This window comes from Sturnira hondurensis, unplaced genomic scaffold (genome assembly GCF_014824575.4).
Source record: "Sturnira hondurensis isolate 20B ecotype Veracruz unplaced genomic scaffold, ASM1482457v3 Scaffold0025370, whole genome shotgun sequence".
Lineage (NCBI taxonomy): Eukaryota > Metazoa > Chordata > Mammalia > Chiroptera > Phyllostomidae > Sturnira > Sturnira hondurensis.
The window spans coordinates 12902839-12920487 of record NW_028098001.1 but is presented as its reverse complement, the minus strand read 5'-3'; the positions used below and the strand labels follow the sequence as shown (position 1 = coordinate 12920487).

General features: G+C 37.7%; 1 protein-coding gene across 1 annotated transcript in view; it reads right to left on the bottom strand.

The window, feature by feature from the left end:
* Nucleotides 1-17649, bottom strand: part of ELOVL4 (ELOVL fatty acid elongase 4) — a 32323-nt gene that overhangs the window by 7424 nt on the left and 7250 nt on the right. The window contains exons 2-3 of the mRNA XM_037039405.1: nucleotides 2978-3165; nucleotides 1769-1849 (exon numbers count right to left, since the gene is read on the bottom strand). Coding sequence (XP_036895300.1) covers nucleotides 1769-1849; nucleotides 2978-3165 — 269 coding nt within the window. The remainder of the gene's footprint in view (nucleotides 1-1768; nucleotides 1850-2977; nucleotides 3166-17649) is intronic.

Below are 17649 nucleotides of genomic sequence, written 5' to 3'. Positions count from 1 at the left end.
TCTGAAGAGCTACATCAAAGTGAAAAGTGATACTTCTTGTCACATAAATACAAATATAAAAACAAGTGTCTGAGTAAAGTATTTATTCTACAGCATCTAAAATTAAAAGGAAGAGAGAGGGAGGAAATTTCAAATGCAATCTGTTGGGAATCTCTGGTTCTTCCTTCTCCTAGATCACAGTTCTCACAATAGCTAATGTTTTAAAAGTACTGACTTTTTATGCATGCCTGGAGGGTGGGTTCACACAGACCAGAATAGTATTTTTAAATCTTTTTTATATTTTATTTATTTATCTTTAGAGAGGAAGGGAAGGAGAGAGGAAGGAAACATCAATGTATGGTTGCTTCTCGTGCATCCCCTGCAGGAACTGGCCCCTGCCGGAAATTGGCCTGCAACCCAAGCATGTACCCTGACTGGGAATCGAACCGCAATCGTCTGGTTCGCAGGCCTGCACTCAATCCACTGAGCTACACCAGCCAGGGCTTAAATCTTTAGCCTAACAGTGTTAGTATGTTGTTTCACCCAGAAGTTCTTTCTATGTGAATTCCTAAAAGAAAACAAGTCACGCACTTTTTCCTTTTCCTCTCCCACAAACCAAGCAAGACCACAGAAGTCAGGCCTCTACTCTACTGAGGAGGTTCTCTAACAAGGTGGTTATCTGGAAAAAAAAATTTTCCTAGCCAACAAATCTAAATAAAGTACTCCCCTCATTCCCTCTTAGTCACATCACAGGTGTTATTTTCTTGTTAATCCATTGTTTACATGTCTACTGCTTGCCTCTCCCACCCATCACTAGAATGTCAGCTCCACAAAGGCCTGGATCTTCTGTCCTTCCACCTGAGTCCCCAGTATCTCTCACACTATCTGCATGTCACTGGTGTTTGGGACACATACAGTGAATGAATAAAGCAAGTATGACAACCAAAGGGGTGATTTTTTTCATCAGCACAGAAGTCTGATGGCACAATAAAGACACAGACATACCATGGTAAGTACATTAAAGCAATCTGATTTTAGGTCTTGATGAATACTGACCTTTATATTATCCAACCCCAATGAAAAAAGCTATTTTTCTCAAGGGAAGCTGCTATATATTATATTATTACTACATATATTACATGTAACACAAAACATGTTTATTTATGTTTTATGTACACATAATTTTAATATAAACCACAGTATACAAGAGTAGTACAATAAATACTTAACAATAAATAAAAACAAAAATTTATTGTTTCTTGCACATGAATAAAATGTTAATTTAGCTAATGTAGGTGGCTGGAAAGTAAATTATGCTAACATTCCATAACTATTGGTTTATTTTTTTTGCAAATATAATAAAAACTGAGCCCATACCTACACAAATTGTGCTATACTTAACTTACAAAACACTGCATAGCTTATAGAACATCTGTTTTTTTTTCTCAGACTTTCTTAACAAAGAATTAGAGTCTCTGCAGGTATTTTTATTCTCAACCAAAAACAACTAAATTTTAGTGTAAAATTTCTTTACACTAAACATAAAACTTTTTTTAAAAAAGTACTTCATTCTAGAAATCCAACACAAATTCACTCTCACACCACCAAATGAAAGACACTGGAGGCATGAAAACAGATTTTTAATTACGTACTTAAAAAAGGCATAGTTTTACTGGCTCAGAATAACCCAACACACTTTTACCATTATATAAAAGTATGTTTTTTGCAGATTGGGGACTATAAAATTAGACCCACTGTGACTGATTTAGAGAATTTTTAATGTACTTACTCTGACTTCATTAACATCATCAGAATAATCCACACTCTGGCAAATATAGCTGTATCCTGCATTATATGATCCCAGGAATAACTGAAAAAAAAGAGTGATATTTGGACTAAAGCTTTAATAGATACAGCATTTAAAAATGCTAAATACAATATTCAATCTTTGAAATAATTTTAAAAACTAGGACTGTCTTTAAAATTTTGAATGTATTAAACATTTAATGTGTTAGAATTTTTTAAATTTACTGTGTGGATTTATTCTACAATTGAAATCTAAATTAAAAATCACATATAATTTTTGAACTAAAACATCAATTCTATCTACTTCATAATATTAAGAGAAATTTCGATTGACTATGACTCAGATCTAAGAGCTGCACTGATTTCTAGTCTTGATCCAGAGTTGTTTGCATGTAACAAATTAGGTAAAAGTACCAAATAAGTTAAAGGTTTTTTACCAACTTGAGATTCTGTAGCTTATGTTGTAAATTAAATTTTAAAAGTTTTTTTTTTAAGGAGAATGCTATTTATTTTCCTACCATCACCAGACTAGTTCTCTCCATTCATACAGAATGCTAATGAAAAGTTTTCTGGGAAACAAATTCCTTTCACTCATAACTTAAAAAATAGCTGTATCAATCTAGCCTTTAGGCTTTCCCTTCATGGAGAATTTGTGGGTACCCAGAAAAATATAAATGATTAGTAGCAATAATTGTGTAACAATTAACTCACTTTACCTCCAATCCAAAACACAATGACAGTAAGAAATAGGAGTTAATTTGAGATTGGTACGTTACACTTGCGTATTTTGACAACTTACAATCCTGAAATTGCTGAGTGTGAATTACAAATAAATATATACAACTATTTACTGAGTGTTTACCAGGTGGTAAATGCCATGCAAAAATTATCTCACTTTTACCTCTGATACCATAGGAGACAGGCATTTTCCCCATTTTATGGGGAAACGAGTCTCGGAAAAATTAAGTAACTTCCAATGTCAGAAGAGCTCATAAGGGTGTTCTTAGAATCCAGTCTGTCTGCTTCAAAATTCCATTTTAAACACTTGTCCTGTACCTTATATATGTTTTATATTTCTGTTATCCAAAATGAAAAATGTCAATAATATAAAATTTACTTTTAGAGTAACTAGCAGTTATATTGGGGTACAATGTCACAGTGATGGTTTTTCATATTCTTATAGTAAACCTACCTCTCTGAAGATAAACAAATTAAGCAAAACCATCCCAAAATTATAGGCAATAAGCACCAAGCGCATCTGAAAAGGTTCTCGGGCCTTCATCCACTTTGGGCCCAGCCACACGAACAGGAGATACAGAGTACTTATACAAAGCGTGGGCCATGGAGAATGCATCAGAGGCCAATTTTCCACACGTTTGTCTACAGAGAAAACAAAATAACATAGTAATAAGATTCATTAAACAATAAATGTCTTATAAAAGGAACTTACTAGGGATTATGTTTCAAATTAGTTTTCCTAATGTGACCAAATACAGATCACTGTCCTTTGAATGCCAGCAAAAATGCATGGCATAAAACCCCAAGAAACAAGACCAATTCTTGTCAGCAACTTTTGAAAATGAAGCTTCATTATATATGGCACACATTATGTTTTATAGAGAATCTACAGAACAAAGACAAGAAATAGAGCTCCCTAAAAATGTGGAACAAATTTCGGATAAGTAATGAAAGCCTCCACAGACAGAAAATACTAAATATTTTAAGGAGAAATGTGTCTTCCATATTAAGCATGTGAAATTCATCAGTGCAGTTTGGAAGCTGCTCCCTCCCATGTCTGAGACAGTCCGAATTAGTAAACTGAAGAAGTGTGGGGAAAAGAGCCATTTCCTGGGATATTTCTGGATACAGAAGTCAAGAGTATAGTTATAACTGGACGCTTGTTAGATATCATTACAGTTTTGTAATTCATTTAAATGCTAATCATAACATTCAAGTCATTTTTCTAACTCTTTCCTTAAAAACATAAGTCTATTTTTTACCCATGAATATAACTAACTTATAAATATATGTATAAATGTATACATATAAAATGCAAAACTATTTCATTTAAAATGAATAAAATACCCTTAATATTTAAATAAGCAATGATTAATCTATTTTACAATATTTCTGCCATAAGTAAAACATTTCATGAAAATGAAATATGGGGTTAACAAAAATTAATTTTAATACATTATAGAAAGATATTGAAATTAAATCATATTTCTAAAAGCTAAACAGCATTTAAAAGGTTGTGAATCTAACATGTAGTTTATTCCTGGTAAAGCAAAACATTTCTATGTTCTATTTTCAGGAATATTATAAAGTTTTAAAATAGTTTAAAAAAATTCTACTTTCAGCCAGTTCCTAAACCTAACTGCAATAAATTTAATTTACTTACTCATTACAATGTCCTCTATTTAAACCATACATTTTACTAAAACCATATATGTAAAATGGTTCTGGATTGGATAATTACATCACAAAATACTTTACTTAAAAATAATCTATGTATGTATACTGTCAGTAGAAAATAGACCCAAGACATGAAACACAAGTTGAACAAAAATGTCTAAACACACAGTCCCCAAAGTCAGGAAGTGACATAACTATGGGTTCTACAATATCAGAGTTGTTAGAATGGTGCAATAGTGACCTAAAAGAAAAAGACACATGAGAACAAGAAATATGAATTTATTTCATAGTTTATAGGAGACTTATTATCTATCTACACATTTATGGTTCTATCACTCAAATCAAAATGTACTTCAGAGCTAAAATAAACTAAAGTACTTAAAAGGCAGGAGCGAGAGTAGATCCCTCACAAGGGGGGAAGCAGTGGCTTTTTACCTGAAGGCGTTGTGCCACTCGGGGCCTATCACTGCTTGTTCTCTTTTCTTTAATGTTGTCATGTTATCCTCCTATGACCATATCTTTCTATGCCAATGGCCCCCTTAAAACATGGGGTATTCATCTACTTAGGTCTTTGTTTTTCTACATTATAGAAAAAATGTAATACAATCCCCCTAAACCTCAAAGCTGCTCTACTTCAGATCACTAAGGGAGTTGCTGTAGAAACGTCACTTCTAGCCCCAAACTTAAAGGCAGGTACTGTTTTCCATAAGACTGATACAAAGAGCAAAAGGACTCCTTTAAGCAATAATCTATACAACAAAGAAAGGAAGATAAATTCACCTGTAAAGAGGTTCTAATTTCTACCACCACAGGTTATTTCTTACTCTTACCACACACAGAATTCCTACTGACTTCAAAGCAGCTCTAAGATGGAGGCATAGGTAGACATGCTTCACCTCTTCACATAGCCACAAAAAGAATTACAACTAATCTCAAAACAGGTAACACCCAGAACTGTCAGAAAACCAAACTGCATGGAAGACTGACACCAAAGAAGCCACATTCGTCCAAATAGGTAGTAGGGGCGGAGACGTGGAGAGAGGACTGAGAGGTAAGGAGACCCTGTGTGGTGCAGAGCTGGCAGCGGGGACAGATCAGGCACAGGCGGTCCCACATTCACATGCAGTGTTTAAGATCAGGAGGGCTACCTTCAGAGCCAGCAATCCCAGCCCCAGCAATCCCAGCCCCAAGCCAGACTGCACAGCCCAGGGCTCCAGTGCCAGGAAGGTAAATCCCCATAACTTCTGGCTGTAAAAACCAGTGGGTGTTGGGGCGGCAGAACAAACTGCCAGATTTTCAGAAAACTCTGCTTAAGGGGTCTTAAAATGTCTGCAAACCCACTTACTCTGGGATTCAACACCAGGGCAACAGCTAGAAGGGTACCAGTCACATACAGGGTATGAGTGAAGTGACTGGAAACCCAGCAAGTGACCCCCCCAGAAGCCAGACAGTGGCACAGCCCCTCTCCAAGACCTCCTCCCACACTGAGCCACAAACCAGTGAAGTTGGCTGCCCTACCCTGATGATTACCTAAGGCTCCTCCCCACACAATTTCCAGGTGCCTTTCACAGGGAGTCAAAGCAGCTCTACCTAATACACAGAAACAAACACAGGGAGGCTGCCAAATTGAGGAAACAAAGAAATATGGCCCAAATGAAAGAAAAGAACACAACCCCAGAAAAGAACTAAATGAAATGGAAATGGCCAGCCTATCAGACGCAGGGTTCAAAACACTGGTGACCAAGATGCTCAAAGAACTCATTGAGTTTGGCAACAACATAAGGGAAGGAATGAAGGTTACACTAAGTGGAATACAGAAAAATCTACAGGGAATCAACAGTGAAGGAAAGGAAGCCAGGATTCAAATGAATGATTTGGAACATAAGGAAGAAATAAACATTCAACTAGAACAGAAAGAAACAAGAATTTAAAAAAAAAATGAGGACAGTATAAGACTATGGGACCCCTCCAAAAGTGCCAACATTTAAACCACAGGGATGTCAGAAGCAGAAGAGGAAGAGCAAGAAACTGAAAACTTATTTGAAAAAACAATGAAAGACTATGGGTCCTTTATACAAGTTCCTTGACTTCCAAAAAACAATGAAAGAAAACTTCCCTAATTTGGTGAAGGAAATAGACATATAAGAAGCAGAAGAGAAGTAGCAGAAGAGAAGAAGAAGCAGGGAGAGTCCAAGAGGCAGAGAGAGTCCCAAGCAAGTTGGACTCAAAGAGGACCACACCAAGATATCAATAAAAACGCCAAAAGTAAAAGATAAAGAGAGAATCTTAAAGGCAGCAAAAGAAAATAGTTACCTACAAAGGAGTTCGTTCCCATAAGACTACCAGCTGATTTCTCAAAAGAACTTTGCAGGCAAGAAGGTACTAGCAAGAAGTATTAAAACTTATGAAAAGCAAGGACCTACAACCTGGATTACTCTATCTGGCAAAGCTATTATTTAGAGTGGAAGGACAGATAGTGTTTCTCTGACAACGTAAAACTGAAGGAGTTCATCATCACCAAGCCATTATTACATGAAATGTTAAAGGGACTTATTTAACAAGAGAAGAAGATCAAAACTATAAACATTCAAAAGGCAACAAATTCACAACTATCAACTGAATCTGCAAAAACAAAAACAAAATAAAACTAAGCAACCAACCAGAACAGGAACAGAATCATAGAAATGGAAATATTTGGAGGGTTATCAGTTGGGAGGGGGAGGGGGTCGAACGAGGGAAAAGGTACAGGGATTATAAAACATAATTGCTAGGTACAAAATAGGCAGGGGACGTTAAGAGTAGTACAGGAAATGGAGAAGCCACAGAACTTACATGCACGACGAATGGACATGACCTAAGGGGAGGGCGACTGCTGGAGGGAGGGGGTACCAGGCAGAGGGGGCCAAAGGGGGAAAAACTGGGACAACTGTAATAGCATAATCAATAAAATATACTTAAAATGGCAAGTTCTGAGCAGCAAGTAAATAAACTTACAGAAATAGGTCCCCAAACTGCCCTGAAAACAAGATTACACAATGGAATACTACACAGCAGAAAGAAAGAAGGAGCTCTACCCTTTGTAACAGCATGGATGGAACTGGAGAAGATTATGCTGAGTGAAATAAGCCAGGCATATGATCTCACGTTTAAGTTTGACCTAATCAGCAAAACAAACAAATGAGCAAAACAGAACCAGAGCCATGGAAATAAAGAACAAACTGACAGTGACCAGAGGGAGAGGGAAGGGGGTAAGGGGAAAAGTAGAAGAAGGGGGACGGCAAGGAACACAAATAGGGGACTCATGGGCATGGACATTGGGGGGTGACTGACTGTGTGGAAAGGGATGGGGCAGGAGACAGCAATGGGGGAAAAGGCCGGACAACTGTAACTGAACAACAATAATAAAAGGAAAAAACAAATGAATAAAAGTCTGGTCTCTTTGATGTATAGTGTGTGTAACCTGGACTATTCTCTTATTCAACAGAAAAAATTAAAGAGAACTAACAGAGAGAGAAAGAAGAAAGAAGCTGAAGATCTGACAACATGAAACACTAAGAGGCCAACAGAGGAGTAGAAGGTGGAGCAGAGCAGACAGAACAGATACCAGAGAAATCATGCGAGACTTTATCAGTAAACAGAGTTTTAATGCCAGCTCCTTGGCTGTGCACGGGGGCAACGTCTTCATCTCCTTCATGTCCGAAACCTGACAGAGAGGTCAACTAGATCAGTGCTTCTCCATTGTTCAAATGGCTTTTATATAACACCCTTAGGAATGTTTTATTGAAAAGCTTGTTTAGAGGGGATCAATAATGGCACAAATACAAACTGACTGTAGTCGATTTGTTTGTCATATTGTTTGTCTTTTTTTTTAATCTCCTGGGGTCAGAAGGGAGAATGTTAAACAGTAACTTGTGACTCAGTAGGTCTGGGGTGTTATCAATTTTTAGGAAGATTCCGCATTTTCTAGGAAGTGCCAACTGATGTTATGCTAATATTCCATAGACCACATTTTGAGTACCAAGAAACTAGATGATTCCTTAAGTTTTTTTTAACTTCTGAAAATTGTTACTTTTTAAAATAATAGGAGGAAAAATGGAACTGAAGGTGAGGAAAACTGGATCAACAAAATAGGCATTCCTCACTGAGCAGGGCACTCATTTGCACTGCCGGAGAATCTGCACACGTGCACACTGTCCAGCAGCCTTCCTTTAAAATGTAACCTCCCTGAAGGCAGGGGCTAGGTCTTCCATTCTTACATGCAAGGCACACCAAAGTGCATAAGGATTTATTTGATGAATAAATGAGTGGATTTTTTCATATTAGTCCTTTATTCTCTCTACCTTCAGTAAAATCTAAATGTACATTTACTAATATTCAAGGTCTCTTCAATGTACAGCAACCCTTTCCTACAGCTCTTTCCAGACCCCCTTCTTGTTGGCATGTGACTCTAACTGGAACCACCGAACTCAGCCCAGCATGTGGTGAGTCCGTGTGTGCTCTATAAGGCTCAATGTCTTCAACGCACTGCCTTCTCCAGAGAAAAAAGGTGCCTTTCCTTGCCCAACAATGCGAGCCATGCATTGATATGGCCACCGCTTAATGAACCCTGTTTTCAGCCTACAACAGGCCACGCTTCACACCAGGTCCCTTTCAGATTAGCCATTCCAGCTGTAAAAAATACCACCTCCAGTGATTATTATGGAAGTTGTAGCGATTGTCAGTGCCCTGAACACAGGATAACAATTTCCGTCGTATGATATTTCCATGAAATTTCTCCATGTCTTTGCAGTTGTGTCTTTTTTAATTTACCTGCATTAATATTTCCTTCAGTAATTCAACAACATCCAAATATCACATACTGCTTTTATATGTTCCCATGTCCACGAAAAAGATGGCCTGAGTTCATCACAATAACACAATGATAGAAAATTTGCTTTTACTCATAGGCCCGCTCCTCAAGTTTTGAACAAAAAAAAAATGAGAGATTAGAACAGTCAAGGAGAATCATGAGTACAGAATTTATATAATTTAAATAACCTTAAGAATGAATTATCCAGCTTTTAATTTACTCAAAAATTAAATAAATTTATTTGTTGCCTTTCTTCTAAGAAAGATGTGTGCATTTGCTTGCCCCCGCTTTTTTGCCTTCCCCCAAGATTCTATTGAGAAACAATTGACATATATATCACTGTATAAGGCACACAACATGATGGCTTGATTTACATATATTGTGAAATGATTAATAGAATAAGTACAGCTAACATTCATCTCCTCACAAAGATTTAATAAAAAGAAGAAAAGAAAAAAGGAAAAACATCTCCTTGTGATGAGAACTCACGGTTTACTCTCTTAACTTTCCTATCTATATCACACAGCAGCTCCGGCTGCAGCCATCAAGTTGTACATTAGTTACATCCCCGGCGCTTACGTATCTTAAAACTAGAAGTTTGGACCTTTTGACCACCTTCCTCTCCTCCCTTCTCCTACTCTCCAACTCTGGTGACCACAAATATAATCTCTTCTTCTGGGGGTTTTATTCTTGGACTATTATATTTTAAAGATAAATTATAAATTAAGTGCCCTATTCAGCTAAGTTATACTGCATCCAAATGTACAATAGATTGTGCATATTAAAGAAAATATATCACTAGTATGTTGGCACTATCCTGATCCTACACAGTTATAGGTGGGATTCCATACCATGAATTTATTAGGAGAAAAAAAGAAGAAAAAAATTATTAAAGAATCCTGTCCTTTCTGCCACCACTAGAGTCAAATTCTGTTATCAAGGAGATTCAAGTGGCTTTTATGTAACACTCTTAGGAATGTTTTACTGAAAAAGCTTGTTTAGAGGGGATCAATACTGGCACAAATACAAACTGACTCTAGTCGATTTGTTTGTCATATTGTTTGTCTTTTTTTTTAATCCTCACCTAAGGACATGCTTATTGATTGTAGAAGCAGGGAGAGAAAGAGAGAGAGGGACAGAAACAGTGATGTGAGAGAGAAACATCAAACAGTTACCTCTCACATGTGCCCCTACTGAGGATGGAACCCACAACCCAGGAGCGTCCCTGCCTGGGAATCAAATCCGCGATCTTTTGTCCATGGGACGATGCTCCAACCCAACTGGGCCACCTGGCCAGGGCTGTTTGTCTTATTTTTGTGTTTTATACTATTAATAGGTTTATTAATATGTTCATGCCTTCATATCTTAGTGATTTTGCTCTTGTTTTGAATTATTTATCAATAAGTTCAAGTCTTTCATGTGGCATGAAAACCTTTATCTAAACTAGAGGTGTACAATTTTAGATTCAAAAATGATCCCTTTATCTTAAAAATGAGATTCAGAGAGGTCAAGAGACCTGCCCAAGAATGTCAAGCAAGAGCTTCATGGCTCCTGGCAGCTATTTCAGTACCACTCAGTCACCATGTCCATGAATTTTAAGAGGGAAAAGTTCCCAATTTCTTCCTAAATTATAGGCACAAATGATACTTTAAGATAGAACTCAAAGGAAAGAAAATGAGAGACCTACAAAAGTTCCCATAACAGGGAAAAAAAACCCACACCCACAAACAAGAGATCCTCAAACAAAACAAGTTTCACACTTCATTAGGGGCTGCACCTGGAAGACCTGACCCAAGATCAAGTATCCTAAAACACTAAGTCAAAAGAACCCATGAACCCCAACAATAGCTAACTGCTGGAAACAACCTAAGTGCTCACCAGTAAATGAGTGGGTGAAAAATCTATGGTGCACTTATACAACGGAATATTATGTAGCAGAAAGAAAGAAGGAACTCCTTCCCTTCACGACAACATGGATGGAACTGGAGAACATTATGCTAAATGAAGTAAGCCAGGGAGTGAAAGACAAATACCTTATGATCGTACCTATAAGTGGAACCTAATCAACAAAAGAAAAAAGCAAGCAAAATATAACTAGAGACATTGAAATAAAGAACAGACAGTAACCAGAGGGGAGAGGGATAATAGGGGAAAATAGGTGAAGGTCCATCAAGGAACAAGTATAAAAAACACATGGACAAAGCCAAAAGGGGTACATTCAAGGGTGAGAAGCAGGGATGGGTGGGGTGGGGTGGCCAAGGTGGGGTGAAAATGGACAATGTACTTGAACAACAATAAAAAAAATAAAAACAAAAACGGGGAGAAAATCATCCATCTAAAATGGGGTTTCCCTTGGACACCCTCCACCAATAGGTTCTTCCTTATTGAATTTATTGGGGTTACATTGGTCAATGAAATGATATAGGTTTCAAGTGTACAATTCTACAACGCATCATCTGTACACTGCATTGTGCACTCACCATCCAAAGTCTAGTCTCCTTTCATCACCACTTACCCTCTGCCACCTGCCCCCATCCCCCTTCCCTCTATCACCATACTGCTGTCTGTGTCCATGATCCACCAGCAGGATTTTATTCCTAACCAGCTTTGTTTCTTAAAATCCCATGTCATGTTAGATAGAACAGACTTTCAAGTCAGACTCTCCGCCTCTTCTGATCTAAATGATTTGAGGGAGATTTTTGGTCCCTGCCCTCTCAAAACTCATTAGGTACCAGAGGAGAAGGCTGACATGAAACATCAATTGCTTTGCAGGATGAAGCACAATATCAGAGGCCAGTCTTAAGAACAATGTTAGGACAGGAGAGAGGAGACAAGGTGAATTTCAAGAGAAAACATCTGAATTGTTTCTTGAAGAATAAAAGAGGAATTTGTCAAGGAGACAGGAGGAAAAGTCTTCTTACAGAGAGAACCATAGCCCAAAAAGAGCCCAGGAAGAAATAGCCCAAAGCAGCCAAAGAGGAAGGAAAAGATAAAATGACATCATGGAGACCAAGAGAATTAAGATTTTTTCCAAAAGTGATAAGGTAGGCAATACACTCTACAGATGAAAACAGTTCTTTTCTTTTTAGTGAGGAAGTAATATGTCATAGAGTTGATGGGTGCTGATTAAATGTGAAAGTTCCTAGAATATATGGATGCCACAAATCATTCCTTCTGCTGCACCATATTTCCCCTCCACTCCAAATTTTCAGACAAATGTATCCTATGTCAGGAATAATCTGAGCCTCTCCCATTAATGGGAGCCCCTTGATGTCTTCTAGGCCTTTTCTCCTTGATCTAGAGTTCTCTAGGTGCTGAATATGGACTCTCAAGTCATATACAAATGGACTCTATCATATACAAATAACGGTAACTAATTTTCACAATAAATTATCACTATGTATACTAAAGAAGCCTCTTTAAATATCTCTAATAGACCTCCTCTTTTTTTTTGGAAAGGATGATAACTTCCAAAGGTTTTTAAAACTCAGGATTTCTACCAGTCAGCATGAACGTTCTTCCCCAATGAGTCTAAGCTGGTCATCATCTCCCGTCCAAAGAAATTAATAAAATGTTTAATTTTTAGGACATCTAAATTCCTAGATGTAGCAGGAGACAGCACAATACTAGAGCAGGAAATACCCTTTGCTGGGAAGGACTCGGGAAGTCACGTGCAGCAGAGGCAGGGTGGCCGGGGTGAGGAACAGAGCCCGAAGTGAGAGCACTGGGTCCCCGCTAGTGGTGCTTCTCCAGCCCACTGACTGTCAGCCTAAATGGCTCTGAGCCACAACTCCCTCCTGTGTAAAATGGGGGCAACGGTAAGATTACCCAAACCACAAAGCTGCTTTGAGGCTCAAACTGAAAACCCTCCATGGGAGACTCCTCCAACATTAACTCTTTTTGTACTTGAAAATACTAAATATGGATTTTCTCAAACTTTTAAAGCACACAGTGATTTAGCACTGTCATGTCATGCAACTGTCCGGCCACCGTCTGTCTGTGTCCCACGCCACACAGGGCAGGGGTGGTCTGTTCTCTCTGTAGCCACAAAGGCATGCACAGTGGGAGCACCAAGCAAATGGTGAGGACTAGCAGGCTGAAAGAAGGGCACAGGGTATCCAGAAAATGAATCTAGATATTATTACTATTTTGGCTACTGCTACTGTTAGAACAGACATTCTGGACATTTCTAAACCACCCTTCTGATTCAGCCAAAATGAACAATAGTTACTGATCGATATGGTTCCAAAAGATCGACAGTCCCTGTTGGGGTAAAAACAACAACAGCAACTACATGTTCTATAAAACTCCATGGTATTCTTCGGTTTTCTTAAGTACATTTTAAAATTCACTGCCCTGGCTGGTGTAGCTGAGTGGATTGAACACGGGCCTGTGAACCAGAGTATCGCAGTTCAATTCCCAGTCAGAGCACATGCCTGGGTTGCAGGCCAGTTCCAGCAGGGGACACACGAGAGGCAACCATACATTGATATTTCTCTCCATCTCTCCTTCCTTTCCCCTCTGAAGATAAATAAATAAAATCTTTAAAAAATAAAAATAAAAAATAAAACCCACAGCTGAAGAACATTTTAAAATTCTTCCTTTTCCACAGCAGCACAGATGAGCAGACTGTCAAAGATGTTAGGAATACTCCATTCCCTTGCTATTCAGTGTGGTCCATGTACCAGCAGAAACACATCTCCTGGAAGCTTAATAGCAGAAAATCACAGGCCTCACTCCAGACCTACTAAACCAGAATCTGTGTTTTAATATGATTCCCAGGTGATTTACATATTAAAGTTTAAGAAGAACTGCTCTAGTCTGCTCAGAAATGTGGGCTAACTTTATATAACATGTAATCAAGTCATAAAAATTTGATTGATTTTGCCCAGTATCTACCTGAGTAAATCAGCTACTTCTTTCTCTTCTAACATATCTGTCTACTAAGACTACCATGAGATCTTGAGAAAGATCTCACCTCTATGACAGGAATAAACTAAACCATACAGCCTCTTCTAGGCTCCAATCTAAAATATGATGCTTAATATATTCTCCAAGCCAAGTAAGAGCTTGGGTATCAGTGAGTGAAAAGGGCAGAAGTAGAGGAGAAAGGTCTTCCATAACTCAGTACAGTGGGGCAGGAAATGACCTGAGATATGCTCTAGAAGAAAGTACACATTCAAAAGTTCGTGGAGGAATGAGAGTCAGATCTGTTTCCTATTTAGTGAGGGAGGTGAGAGTGGAAACGTCTGCTTTCACCCCCTGGGGGCACAGGAAAGAGGACAGTGGTTTGAGCTTGGAAGAGTGCCTGGATGAATGAAAGGGAAGGCAGCTCTGGCAGAATCAGAGGTCACAAAATGACAAAGAACCTGGGTCACAAAATGACAAAGAGGTCAGACTGTGATGGGCAGACAGGCAGGAATGGAGACCTTCACCAGCAAGGCAAGTGGAAGTTTGGTATCTGAAAGTGTGAGGGAACTAATGGCTGAGAGTCCGCTGCAGGGCTGGGACAAGAGGGCAAAAATGTTCTACGTAACCTGGTTGTATAACTGTCACCAAAGAACCTAAAACAAGGAAGGGAGGAGTTACAAAACAGAGAGGGGGAAAGGATCTCTGTTCCAAGTTAGCCTGAACGGAGATTTTAATAAAGGTAGTAAGTGAGAGAAAGTATAATTCCCTTAAAAAAGCAAATAAATAATGATGGATTCAGAGAATGCAAAGGAGGAAAAAACAACATAGATGAGGTGAGGAGTCGATATGGGATTCCAGCTGAAGATTGATTACTCTGAAGTTTAATTTGGGAGAGCTACTGCTAGATGGATATTCCAGGGAAAGTCAGTGCACTCACTTGGAAAATGTATATAATAGTACCTAGGTCAAAAGAAGATGAGAATTACATGTGATAATAAATATAAGCATTGTCCACACTAGCACTCAGTAAGCACCAACAAATGTTCACTGCTGTCACTGGGCAATGAAACAGTATTTGCTGCACCAATAGGGAGGTTGTACTCCTGCCTGGAAAGGTCACTCACGAGGGAAGAAAATCCAATCCCAGCTCTGTTACTTTCCGACTGTGTAGTTTTAAGTCTACTTCTTCATCACAGAATGACGAAATACTATCTACTTTATTGGGATTCTATGAACATTAAGAAAGATAAGGTGTATAAAATGTATACTACAGCATTCTATAATCCACATGGTCCTATACAAGAAGCTCAGTAAATAGCAGTGAGTTCCACCATGTGCAGATGGCATCTAAATTCATGGTATAAAAAATGACAAGGGGGTAAGGGAGGGGGAAGATGAAAATTAGACTTTGGGTGGTGAGCACAGAATGCAATCTACAGATAATGTGTTACAGAACTGTACACTTGAAACTTATATGCTATTAACCAATGCTACCCCAATAGATTTAATTTTTAATAACATATTCAGAAGAACAAGTTCATAGGGAAAGGGAAAACAATGCCAAGGCGGGGGAACATGTGGTTCAAGAGGTCCTGAGGGAAATATAACTATGTATATGGTATAGAATGTATACATATATATGTGTGTGTATGTATATACATATATATGGAATACAAAAGAATGTCTCACAGAGAACATATATGCATGCCCATGACACAGACAATGGTGTGGGGGTTGCCTGAGGGAGTCAGCAGGGAGAAGTGTAGGTGGGAAAAGGGGGAAAATTGGGACAATTTCTACTAATTAACAATGGTTTCTAGTTCTTGTATTATGAAATTTGGCAAATACTTTCATAACTCACTTTGATGAACTCTTTCTAAGGTACTAGTTACTCCATCATATGGAGATCAACTTCATTTTCTCAAGCAAAATACATTTTATATTTTATATGTAAATTATACTGTATATTTTACATGGCATAAATACATACATTTATATAAATAAATATCACGTTTTAATTTAATCTCACACAACAGCCTTACAGTCCCTTTGAGCACTTCAGATGTCTTTCTTTAAATTATCTCTAGTGGTATTATGACTTTGCTCAGATTTAGTATTTTAAACAGTGACACTATGTAGACAAGATTGTAGCTAGTATTAGGTAAAATAAGAGAAGATACACAGGTCAGAGGACTGACTGTTGCTTTCCTGCCTGGCTAGTGTGGTGGGGAGACAAAACGACCTGTTTAGACCCATTTCCAATACAGTGTTCATCTTCAAGTTATTGAGTTTCTACGACTTCTGCACATATAGAAATGTGTGTTCTGCACATATAAAAATGAGAATGTCTCCAGGCCTATCTCCCAGGGTTGTTGTGAAGTTCTTGGTAAAACTAGAAAGCAAAATACAAAGGCAAGTTGTCTTCCTTGTTCTTTGCTGCTTTCTAGCCCCTTGGGATTTTTGTTAAGGCAACAGCTAAGCTTGCTTCATACAAAGCCATTTTACTATAAGCTGAAAAATAAAAGAATCAACTGCTTTGGCATTTAACACCGAAAAAGATCATTTCTACAGGTGCTATCACGTTAATTACATAATATATTAAATTCATTTTAATTGTGATAAACACACAAAATTTACCACCTTAGCCATTTTTCAGCGTACAGTTTGGTAGTGTTAAGTACACGCACATCGCTGTGCAACCAGTCTCCAGAACTTCTCTTCTTGTAAAACTGAAACTCTGCACCCATCAACTCCCTGTCTCCTCCTCTCCACCCCAGCCCTTTGCAACCCCGACTACTTTCTGTTTCTATGATTTTAACTACTTTAGAGACCTCATGTAAATGGAATGAATCAGTATTTGTCTTTTTGTGACTGGCTTATTTCACTTAGTATACTGTCTCCAAGGTTCCTTTACACTGCAGCACGCATTGAAAGTTCCTTCCTTGGTAAGGCTCGATAATATTCCACTGTGTGTATTCACCATATCTTCTTTGTCCACCCATCCATCATTGGACATCTGGGTTGCTTTCACCTCCTGACTATCACAAATAATGCTACTATGAACACAAGTGTGTAAAAATATACAAAATTCTTTAATATATATCTTATGCCTAAGTTTTCATTTGATAAACAAATAAAAATGAAAACAGAGAAGCTTACTCTTTTGATTATTCCAGTTCAAAATCACAAATACATTTATGTGACTACATCTAAAAGTAACTGATTCATTCCTTCAATGATCTAATACATTTGCATTTCAAATTTCAAGACCTATATTTTAATTAAAATATAATACAAATAAAATGCCACATTAAGGTATTCATTTAAGAGTAGCAACATTTTATGAAGAAAAATATACACCAAAAGTCTTTCTTAATTAACATTTGAGTTAAGGAACATACTCAATCAGAGTCATTTAGTTACTTTGTTTTCTCCGTATTCAAAGACCAACATATTTTGAGGAATTTTACAAAAATTTTAAAGCACACTTTAAATATTTAAATTAAAAATGCAGGAGAAAAAGTGTCTATAATTGAAAATCTTTCATAATGATGTATTATAAAATTTTACTTTTTTATAGAAAAAAAAGGCTAAGTTTAAACTATAGAAGCCATTGCTTTAGGAGATATTAAGAAGATTCAATAAAGTGGTCTTAAGAGATCATGTAGTTTCAGCTCTCTCACCTTACA